The 12,075-nt window shown below is 49.8% G+C and overlaps 1 protein-coding gene across 1 annotated transcript in view; it reads right to left on the reverse strand.

Moving 5' to 3' along the window:
* LOC143696089 (uncharacterized) overlaps positions 1-12,075 on the reverse strand; it is a 154,952-nt gene that overhangs the window by 74,414 nt on the left and 68,463 nt on the right. The window contains exon 2 of the mRNA XM_077191297.1: positions 5,583-6,225. Coding sequence (XP_077047412.1) covers positions 5,583-6,225 — 643 coding nt within the window. The remainder of the gene's footprint in view (positions 1-5,582; positions 6,226-12,075) is intronic.

Below are 12,075 nucleotides of genomic sequence, written 5' to 3' on the forward strand. Positions count from 1 at the left end.
CCAGAAGGCAGAACTGGTTGCCTTAACCAGGGCCCTAGAATTAAGTGAAGGGAAAAGGATAAATATCTGGACTGACTCAAAATATGCTTTTGGAGTGGTGCATGTACACAGAGCACTGTGGAAAGAAAGGGGACTATTGTCCTTCTCTGGGTATGCACATTAAACATCAGGATGCAGTCCTGCAATTGATAAAATCAGTACAAAAACCTGAACAAGTGGCAATCATACACTGTAAAGCACAGCAATCAGGAAACTCCAAAATCTGTGAGGGAAATCGAAAGGCAGACTGGGCAGCCCAACAGGTTGCTCGAGAGGTGCAAACAACAATGGCATTGATACCTTTAAAGCTTAATGTATCCCAATTCAATTTGCCTCCAGAACCAAAATATTCAGTAGAAGATGAGAGACTGGCACGTTTGCTAAATGCACAAAAGAATTCAGAGGGATGGTATGTGACTGCACAAGGACAGATAGTGGTACCCCCTTGATAATGAGAGAAGTTCTACAAATTAAACATAATGAATGTCACTGGGGAGCAGAGGCATTGGTAAAATTGCTAAAGCAGAGTTTAATTTCAGTACAGATGTTAACAATGGCAAAATCAGTGTTGTCAAAGTGCGATATCTGCTTGAAAAACAATCCAGTGGCTGGCGACAGGCACAGCTAGGAAGAATTCGGATAGGAATAGAGCCAGGAGACTATTGGCAGGTAGATTTTGTAGAACTGCCAAGAACTCGAGGATACAAATACCTGTTAGTGGGGGTTGACACATTCTCTGGGTGGCCAGAAGCCCTTCCCTGTCACACCAACCAAGCAAAGGAAACAGTAAAGTGGTTACTACAGGAGATTATTCCCAGGTTCGGGGTACCCCTAGGGTATCATCAGATAGGGGGCCCCATTTCATAGCTACAGTAGTAAGAGAGGTAAGTAGATTGCTGGGGATAACTTGGGACCTCCACACACCGTGGAGACCCCAGTCGAGTGGACAGGTAGAGAGGATGAATCAGACACTAAAGAGGCAAATCAGTAAAATATGCCAAGAAGCCAAATTGCAGTGGCCCCAGGCTTTGCCAATTGCACTGTTGAGGATTCGGATAAAGCCTAGGAGTGGGATGTCAGTCAGCCCTTAGGAGATATTGCATGGGAAACCATATGAATCTCCTGAGCCTAACCCTAATGTGCACGTCACAGGAAAGCAGGAAGTGTATAATTATGTTCTGTCTCTCGGGAAAACTTTAGCTCGGCTCCGGAGCATCCTCGTGTGGAATAGACCGCTGACTCTCAAGAACCCAGTTCATAACATACATCCAGGAGACGAGGTGTACATCAAGAACTGGAACGAAGAACCGCTGAAAGAAAAGTGGAGTGGGCCCCACCAGGTACTGCTGACCACCTTTACAGCAGCCAAAGTAGCCGGCGTGGACCCCTGGATTCACTACACCCGAGTGAAGAAAATCCATCCTGGATCACGGACTGTGTAAACTGTGGAACCAACAAGGCTGCAGATAAGATGTGTTTAATCACTTTGAGAATGCTATCAGTAATTGTGCCAATGGTATGGTCATTAATGTCTTTGGGATGTGGAATGCAAAATGATCAACTAAACACTCTTCATTCTAGAATGAAGAGAGAGGTACAAGCAGAAACACAGGTGATAAAGGTTTCTAATGCAGTTTGGGCTGAGAATGTAATGATTGGATTAGTCAAAGACTTTGCCAAATGCAAAACACCTGTAGAATAACTGCCTGTCTGCCAATACCAAAGGGCAGCAGGAGACTCAGTAAACTGGGGAATCATAACAGCAAAACTACCTGAAACACAAAAGAACAAAACAATTGCATGTAAACAGGTACCCGAATCGAGGCAAGTAATCAAGGAAACTTGGGAGAAAATAGGAACATGGATGAGACCCATGGGCCAGAAAGACTGTATTCTAAGTGATGGCACACTAGGAACCCCTATGGGAGAATCAGGAGGCATCACACAATGGCAATGCTATTTGCCACACTATAAAAAGATTATAGAAAATGTTACAGAAACCACTCTGGTATGGAAGTGTGAGGCCAAGGATCAGAAAGGTCAGACAGAGCCTTGGGACAGTGCGTGGTCTGTGAGTATCCTTCAAAGATTCCAATGTATGGCAAACACCCCTTGGTGCATTAAGTGGGAAGGCTCCGAGAATGAAACAGATCCAGCAGTATCAAACACTGCCACCAGTAGCAGAACGAGGGCAGACCAAGTAAGTTGGTGGGCATGTAATAAAACTTATGACTGCACTTCTGATGATGCAGAGATAAAGCAGATGCCACCCCTGGCAATAGCCCTAAACACTGGCTGTGCTTGCAGAGGGATCAAACATAAACAAGGCAGAGGGAATTATAAAGCAGTTGTAGGATGTACCAGGAGTACAGTCCGAGGTCCAGGACAATTTCTATGGGCAGCAAGCGATGGCACCTGGACAACACATCTGCCTGTAGATGGGAAAGTAAAGGAAATTACTTTAGGCCTCCCAACCTCATGTCCAATTTGGAAAAAGTCCCCATTTAACGGAAAACATGAACTTGTGCAGATAAGAGCAAGACGAGAAGTTCTAGACAATGAAAATCCAGATGACACTTGGCAAGAACCCTCTGGTGGAGTGAAATTTGGGTGGGCCCGAGAGTCTTTGCTTGGTCCTACAGCAAACTATCAGAGTAGAAGATGCTGTACAAACTTACAGGTCTGGTTGATAGACTGGCTAGAGTCACCCGGGAAGGATTTAAAGAATTAAATGTACAATTACAAGCCACCACAAAAATGACTTTACAAAATCGATTAGCCTTAGATTTGTTACTCCTGAAAGAGCATGGAGTATGTGGATTTTTAAAGGGACGGGTTGGTCATTGCTGCGTTCACATCCCAAATGTAACTGCAGATGTAGAATGGGACATCAATCAGTTGAAACAAAGAGAGCATGAAGCACAAGAAGAGCAAAAGGATTTGACTACGACCTGGCTAGGCAAAATCTTTAAAGGGTTAGGGTGGAATGTGAGTTCATGGATTAAATCTATCATTGAGAGTGTGATAATCTTACTAATTGTATTCTTAGCAATTTGGTTAGTTCACAGCATCTTAAAAGGAGAGATACAGAAGAAAACGTCCTGGAACCAGAAGATAATAAAGGCACTGACACGAGATCCACGCCCACCATCTTCTGGTTCTCCAGTGCGTGACAGCATCCACGACAACATTTACATCAACCATGGACTTGAAGAACGTCAAGAATAAATTGAAAAATAAAGGACTGTATCAAGTGAAAACATTTACACCTATAGTGAAGTGAAAATGCTTTCAAAGGGGGGAGAATGATAGTGGGGCCCTGGAAAACTGTCAAAAATAGACTCTGAAAATGTTAGGCTTTGTGCTTGCCAGATCATGTGAAATTGCACCTGCGTAAGCAGAACATGATAAATGATATAATGGTTAGATGTGATGATTGTTTAGTAATTAAATATAATTATTGTTTAATCATAAGAAGAATAATGAGAAACTATGTTAGAAGTTTGAGGGGGGCCATGAGGAGCCCATGCTTGGCTGAAATCTATGTATACAATAGAACAATTGAAGTTTAATAATTAACATGAAAGTTATATAAGGATAGAATATAAAAAGATGTTCATCCCAAACCCATGTCAGAGTCAGATTTGGGTTGGTACCCCTGACACCCAGAGCTCTTCAATAAAAGCACCTGCATAGAATCATTCTGGTGATTATGTGTTTCTGAACGCTAATATACCCAGTAAAGTGTTAAACCCTTCCCAGCTGCTGTGCATGAGGCTCTATGAATATGCACCAGGCTGATGTAAGGGGAAAGGTATTTCAGGGGATCCCTGAAGGTAACAGGGTGCTCCTGGCTGAGTGCCAAGATGCACCCAGTTTACATCTTCCAAGAACTGTTTAGCATGGCTCTGCCCTGGATCTGCCTTTTTAGAGCATGCAGATTCCTTGGCTGTGGTTTTAGTCCATTCTCTTTATCACCTCCAGGTTTTGGGCCTTGGTGCAACCTGCCTTCAGACAGGGAGTGCTGATAGTTGGCAGATCTGTACAGGTGTCCTCATCCTGGGTGCATTGGATGTTATCCCATCCAAGCAGGCAGTTTAACACAAGCAGCTATTTCACTGAGCTTAATTAACAACAGAAATAAAAACTACATAACAAAGTTACTTTAAAAAACAGTCCCAGCCCATATTTGATCCCAGTCTGTGGGGTCCTGATCCATATGGTCCCAGTCCCTGGGATCCCAGTCCATACAGTCCCAGTCCATATTTGATCCCACTTTAGGCTATCCTGGTCTGGAGGGTTCTGATCCACAGGATCCCCATCCATGTGATCCCAGTCCAGGTGATCCCAGTCCGTATTTGATCCCAGCCCATATTTGATCCCAGCCCATATTTGATCCCAGTCTGTGGGGTCCTGCACACACTCCCTGGGTCTGGAATTCCAGTTCCCAGCAAGGAAAAAATGTTCCTGCCCTTGAACTTCCTTCCTATCCCCTCAACAAATTGCAATAAAATTATAAACAAAGAAATAATAATTGAAATTAAATAAATTATAATAAAAATAAAATATAAAAATCTCAACTCTTCTTTACAATGATTCAAGTCCAACAATGATTTAACTCAAACCAACAATAACTATTACTATAATATTACCAATGCATATAAATAAACAAATTATATATCAAGAAATACCTTTTGAAAATTTTAACTCGATGACTAATGTACTTTAGATAAAAAATATGTAAAGAAATTAACATGTAATCTAACACCTCTTAGTTAAACAATTCATATTACAAATATACTAAACACAAAACCAAACACCAGTACAATTTCTCAGACATTTCAACCAAACAATTAAACTTTAATAACATCCTTAAGTACTCTTGAAAAATTAAAATTATTTTTAAAACATTAATTGTGTGCAGGTGGTTTTATTTTGATATTGGTTTTTGGATTGTTTGGGTTAGATGATTTAAAAAATGGGACTTTTATAGGAATTGAATCAGCTGAGAAGGTGGCACTCTGCAAACAGAACTGACTCAAAATCAACGAGACAGAAATCAGTAACTCTGAAAGTTTTATTTGCTATCAAATACATCCCACACACCCAGGCCCACACAATCCCCATCCCACTGCTCCAAATTGAGATCCCACTTCTCCCAATCTCCTTCCAACTCCATCTCAACTTGACAGTTGTGGAATGGAGTGAGTTTGGCATGGGATTGAGTTTTTTGAGGAAGGAACAAGCAATCTGACGTGGAATTGAGCCCTTTTTGGGTTAAAATTCAGTTATTTTCAGTGGAATTTGAGTGGTTTTGAGGTGAGTGTTCCATCCCAATGGACTTTTGGAGGACAGAGAGATGGAGAAGAGAAAAAAATTCAGGCCAAACCAAAGGAGAAGCAGCCAGGTGTGTTCCCAACATGGATCACAGGGAATGTGAGTGACCAGGGCTGTGCCCAAAGTGCCTCCTCCAGTGGGGGATGGAGCTGCAGCAGCGCACGAAGCTCTTCCCGCACTCGGGGCACTCGCAGGGCTTCCCTTACCGGTGCCTCCGTTGGTGTTGGGTCAAGTGAGAGCTGCAGGAGAAGCTCTTCCCACACTGGGGACACTCGTAGGGCCTCTCCCCTGTGTGGATGCGCCGGTGCCTGACGAGGGTGGAGTTCTGCTGGAATCCCTTCCCACAGTCGGGGCAGCGGAATGGCCTCTCATCTGTGTGAATCCGATAGTGCCGGAGGAGATGGGAGCTGGTCTGAAACCTCTTCCTGCATTTATCACACTCGTAGGGCCTCTCCCCTGTGTGGATGCGCTGGTGCTTGATGAGGTCAGAGTTGCGCTTGAATCCCTTCCCACAGTCGGGGCATTGGAAGGGCCTCTCCTCTGTGTGACTCTGATAGTGCAGGAGAAGATCAGAGCTGGTCTGAAACCTCTTCCCACACTTGGAACACTCATAGGGCCTCTCCCCCGTGTGGGTCCTCTGGTGCCTGATCAGGCTGGAGCTGCAGCTGAAGCTCTGTCCACACTCCCCACACTCGTAGGGCCGTTCCCCAGTGTGGATCCTCTGGTGCCTGATCAGCTCGGAGTTCCACCTGAAGCTCTTCCCACACTCCACGCACGTGTGGGGCTTCTCCCCATCATGGAGCTGCTCATGGAGCACCAGCTCCGAGCTCTGCCTCCATCTCCGGCCGCCTTCCCGGCCCAGGCTGGCTCTTTCCCCCTCACATCCCCGCCATCTGCGTTTGCAGCCCCTCCTCGTGCGGCATCTCCGGGCCTTTTCCTCCCCGTTGGCTTCCTGCGCCGTGGAGCTGCTCAAAACGGCCTCTGCCACCAGGTTCTGCCGCGGGCATTTGTCCTCCCTGCTCTCCATGCTCAGCTCCTGCTCTGGGCGAGGAAGGACAAGGACAGCATGGGATTTGCCTCCCTGCCACAGGCAAGGGCATCGAGATCCCCCCAGGCTGTCTCTGGGGACGCACTGCCCCCTCTTGGCTCTCCCCATTTCGGGATGCCGGGGCTCTTTGGGCTCCCGGGCTCCCTTCTCCCCTCATTCTCTGCTCTGGGCTGCAGCAGCTCCAAGGAGTCCCCCCTGCCCCTCTCCAGGCTCTTGAGGCTCCCGCCAATGGCGGCGCTCCCCCCTCTCTGGCCTCCCCACTTTGGCCTCCTGGGGCACACAGGGCTCTGCTCCTCCAGGCTGCCTCTGCCGGCAGCCGCCACCGCCACCCCCGATGTCCCCCCGAAGGGCCTTTTCCGCTCAGCCTTGGACTTCTTCATTCTCCAAACATCCCCCCAAAAACCCAACCCAGGGACCCCCCGGGATATCCAGGCCGGGCTCCCCCTCCCGGCTCACCGGAGCCATGGGGGGGGTGATGATCCCACAGGTGGGGGCTGCGAATTCAGGCAGGGATCGAGACCACGGGGCTCCCGCAGCTCAGCCCTGATCTGCCTTTGTCCCGCCTCTTCCTCTTCCTCCCGCTCCTCCTCTGTCCTATCTCCACCTCCCTCTCCTCCTCCCCCCTAACCCCGCCTCCTTCCCTGCTCTTTCTCCTCCCGCTCCTCCTCTTCCATCCCCCCTCCTCCTGCTCCCCTGTCTTATCCCCACCTCCTGCTCCTCTTCCATTCCGCCCCTTCCATTTCTTCTCCTCCCCCTCCATCCCTGCCCTTCCCTCCCTCCTCCTCCTCCCCCAGCAGCAGCCACACCCTCGGTGCCCCGTTCCCGCAGCCCTCGCAGCCCGCGGCAGCAGCGGCCGTGGAGCCGGGCCAGGTCGGCATGGGCAGCGCGGGGCTCTCGGCTGCTCCCAGCCGCTGCGGGCGGGGGGAACCCGGCCCGGGCCAAAGGAGAGGCAAACTGGGCAAACTGGGGGCAGATCACAAAGCTAAGGATGCAGCAGAAAATGGAGCTGAAAGAGTTAGTTTAATATTAACTCCAAACGAGGAAAAACTGGAAATTCCAAAGTTTAGGGAAGCCGAGAAAAAAGAATTAAACAAGATAGGAAATGAACAAGATAAATCAGGGAAATAGAAACTTCTACATGGAAGACAATTACTTAATAAAATGTGCTTACTAGGAAAAGATTAGAAGACGTGCATCAGAAACCCCACTGGCATACTCAAGCTTTGTGTGATCATTTTTTAAGGAATTTTGGGTGCACTGGGATTTTTGGTGTAGCAAAGCAAGTAACTGAAAGATGCTTAATTTGCCAAAGGATAAATAAAAAGGTGATGAGAAAAACAACATTAGGAGGTCATGAGTTAGCTCGTCGACCATTTCAAAATATCCAAGCATTGGATTTGTTAGCTTCTGGATTTATTTGGAAAAAAACCCATTTAATCTAGAAGAAAGAGAATATGCCATATGTTAGACAGGAGATTTTAGGAGAATAAAAATCTTTGAAGTATCAGAAACACCCGAGGAAAAAACCAAGAAAATAAAAAGGGGAAATGAAAGGGAGGGGAACAAGAGGAAAAGTCAGAAAGAGAGTGGGATCCTCTGCAGCTCTTGCCCCCTCCGTTGGCGGCCGAGGCGCCTGTCCCGGGTCCCGCCTCGCTGCCCGCCTCAGCTCCGCCTGCCCCGGTTTCCATCCCAGGTGCGGGCTCACTGCCCAGGGCAGCTCCACCTGCCCCGGCGCTGGCGGTGAATTTGTGTGCCCTGGCCCCACTGCCCGGCCCGCGGCCGCTCTGCCGGCCATGCTGGGCAAGATGGGGTTGCTCTGTCCTGCCGCGTGGGCCGAGGTCACCGCGCCGACCGCACCGAGGGCGGGTCCCAGCCATCCCATCCCCGGCTGCCCTGCCCGTGCCAGCTGCGCTGGGCAGCGCCGCTGCTGCTGCCGGGGTCTCCCACCTGCCTTTTCTCTGCCGGGAGCTGCCGGATCAGCCGCCAGAAGCCATGTGGGGGCTGCCCACGCTCCGGCTCGGCCGCCACGGGAAGATCCCCCTCTGGCCATTCCGGCAGCAGACCCTGCCCACACTCCCACCGAGCCTCGGCGGGATATCCTCCCCTGACCCCTCCTGCTCTGAGTTACGTCCCCTTGGTAACCACAGCTCCTGCTGTTCAGGGAAAATCCCTCTCTCTACAGGAAGCACCTTATCGAAACACAAGGGGCTCAGTTAAAAGGCAGCCCTCTCCAAATTCTTTCTCAAAACACGGGAGAAAGGCTAGAGAAGGTAAAAAAGTGAAAGAGTTAGATGAAGGGATTGCTCTATTGCCGTTAAGAGAGGTTCCCATGGCAGGGATGCGCTGCCCCGCCCCGCGGGAGCCACCGGCGCCCCTGCCGGCCGTGCCCGGAACTGCACCCAAGGGGAAAGCGCCGCGGCCGAAAGGCCGGGACCGGCTCCGGGCTCTGTTTGTTGGCACTGCCGGAGCTGTTGATACACACTACTATTATTATATTATACACACTAGTAAAGAACCGTTATTCCTAATCCCATATCTTTGCCTGAGAGCCCCTTGATTTCACTATCCTAAAAATTAAGAGGGAGGGGCTTTGCATTCTCCATTCCAAGAGAGGCTTTTTCTGCCTTCCCAAGCAGACACCTGTCTTGTAAAGCAAGACAAGCACCCACAGGCACTGAGGGGGGCTGCAGGAGGGGCAGAAGAAGGCCCTGCAGCACTTGGGCACAAAGGCCCAGCAGGTGAATGCAAGAAGGGAGCAGCAAAAGGCCAAGCTGAAGGCAAAGGCCAGGGCAGAGCTCCTACAGCCCCTGAGGGATCAGCCCCAGGGCCCAAGGGGGCCCCAGCACCCAGGGCACGGCTCGGCCACAAGCACCCGGCAGAGGCATTGCCCTCCTCGGCAGGGCACAGCCCACCCAAACAGCCCCTGGCAAGGAATCAGGGCTCCGGCTGCAGGGCACAAGGACACTGCAAGCAGAGACAGCAGCACCCTCAGGACCAGCAAGTCCAGCCCGTGATGGACATGGATTGGCAGGGCTGGCACAGCTCCCATCACACCAGGGACCCTCCACACTGGAGCCCTTGAGAACATTCAGGTGGGTCTACATTGAGAGGAGGCATTTCCTGATGGACACAGGGGCCTCTCAATCTGTTCTGAATCTTAGACCTAAAGGGGAAAATAGTAAAGGAATATTTTAATTTTTAAGGGAATGAGAGGGAAAGATGAGCAGGTATGATTTGTTCAACCACTATTAGAAGCTGTGGGGGATAGGTTTGAAATAAATGAATTTCTTTTTCTTCTTCCTGTGATTGTAATTAACTAGAAAGGAATTTGAGAGCTGGATTTTAATACTGTAAAAAGGGATACAGAGGCCAGTTCTGTTGTACCTCTGTGTCAAAAGTCTGACAAGGCCTATGCTGAAGTGAACCCAGAAGTGTGGGCAGCCCCAGGGAAATACAGAAAATTAGATATGGAGCCTCTACAAATTAAAGCAACCAGGACAAGCACTACCCTGTTCCAAGAGAGGGAAGGAAGGGCTCACAGCCTGGTATTGAGTCCCTGTTAAAGGCAGGGCTTTTGGAGCCAAGGGTGTCTCCCTACAACACTCCTATCTTGCCAGTCAACAAACTGGATGGATGGACACAAGGAGGAAACACAGAATTTTCAAGTGTTAAAATTAAGATTAACTGAGGCGAGTGCCCTGGGCCTTCCAGACAGGGAAAAAGAATTTGAATTATAGGTGGACGTTAAACAGGGTCTTGCCAAAGGAATTCTTGTGCTAAAATGTTTAACCCAGTGGCCAGAGAGCAGCCTCATTGTCTGCAGAATTGTGCAGCCACAGCTTCCGTGGGAGCAGAGGCTGAAAACTGATGACAACAGGAGGATCTCCTAGAGTTCAAGTCTGGCATCAAGTTAAAGCTTTGACAACCAAAAGAGCCTCTCAATGGATGAGCAGGGCTCGGTTATTACAGTATGAAACTTGTTCAGTGGCACAGGAGGATTCAGAACTGAGGACAGGGCAAGGGTTTAACCCAGCCTCCTGTTTGAACAGCCTGGAGAGGGGCTGGCAAGGAACCCAGGACTGCACTCAAGGGACAGAGCTCCCGAGCCAGGCTGGGAGAGATTGATGGGACATTCCCTGGCCTGAGGCAGACAATGTGTTTGTGGATGGCTCTGCAAGGGCAGCAGGAGGGAAAAGAGCTACAAGACAGGCTGTTGTTAAGGAAGGGGAATCAGACAAAGTGCAGGTCACCGCCCCATGCTCAGCTCAACCCAAGGAGCTGTGGGTGCTTGTAAGAGCCTGGCACTGAAATGCCCTGAGCAGGAAGGCTTCAAAATCTTCTGGTGACACCATGGCACCTAACAGGGGGGCAAAAGCAATTCTGACTGCTTCAGCAAGCACTGGATCACTTATTAACCTATTGCTAAAAGAAATAATTCAAAGATAATGGATTGTGGAAGCAATAGATTCAGATGGGGAACTCATTTTACAGGAAAGACCCTTCAGGGGGTTATGGCAGCTTTAGGAATACAATGGGACCTCCATAACCCCTGGCAAGCCCAGAGCTCGGGTTGGGTAGAAAGAATGAATGGGGAAATAAAGAAACACCTTTGGAAGCCGGAGATAGAAACCAAGATGCCATGGGTACAGCTTTTGCCATTGGCCTTGGCAAGAAAAAGAGCCAGACCCAAGGCAGATATTCAATTATCTCCCTTGGAATTCATGTCTGGAATTCCTTACCTGGGCAATTCTCCACCTAGTGCAGGGTGGAAATAAGGGATGTAAATGTAAGGCAGGCTGTAGCCAGGATCCTGTCTCCTGTGGAATCTCTCCCCCAGGAAGCTGGGCTGGCACAGAGCCTGCCCTGGGACTTTGCTGTTGCCAACACCCAGCCAGGCCATCGGCTCCTGCCTAAGGAGTGCAAAGCAGCACCACTGGTGGCCAAGGGGCCCACGCCAAGTGTCCCTGAGGCCAGAAACAGCCGCCAGCACAGCTGAGCACGGGGGGACCCCTCAGCCTGGCCTCAGGGGCTCTGAAGCCCCGGAGATTTGCACTTCCCGCCTGCAGCAGGACCATGGGAGCCGCCCTGAGCCTGCCCTGAAGGCAACGCAGCAGCAGCCAGGGCTCCACAGCGGGCCAAGCCCCCGGGCCTGCCCACAGATCCTCTGCTCAAACCCTCGGGAATCCTGGCCACCCTCCCCTGGCACCTCCAGCCACTGCGGCCAAGCCTCGCTGCCGCTGCTGCAGCTCCAGCGCTGGCTGGGCCTGCACTGCCACAGCTGCTGGGGAGCACCGCGGCACAATTCCACCCTGGGGCTCACTCACACCCACACTCTGGGCTGACTGCGACTGCACTGCTGCAAAATGTTCCCATCCTGCTTCTTTTAAATCTTATTTCTCTGCTCAGAAAGGTTTCTCTACTCAAAGGTTTGCCTTTGGGAAAGAAATTTTAAAGGTTTTATTTAAGGGGTTCCCAGTCTGTTCGGATGTTAAACTCATCTCCACCACTCAATGGAGACGAGTTTAACATCCGAACAGACTGGGAATAGCCCAAAAGACACCCACAGAGATAAGGACCAGCAACAAAACATCAACGCCCCGCAGCAAACAGCAACCAACAGCTACCCCAGACACTGCCCCCGCACAGCTGGA

This window comes from Agelaius phoeniceus, chromosome 28 (assembly GCF_051311805.1).
Source record: "Agelaius phoeniceus isolate bAgePho1 chromosome 28, bAgePho1.hap1, whole genome shotgun sequence".
In the NCBI taxonomy this organism is placed as follows: Eukaryota; Metazoa; Chordata; class Aves; order Passeriformes; family Icteridae; genus Agelaius; species Agelaius phoeniceus.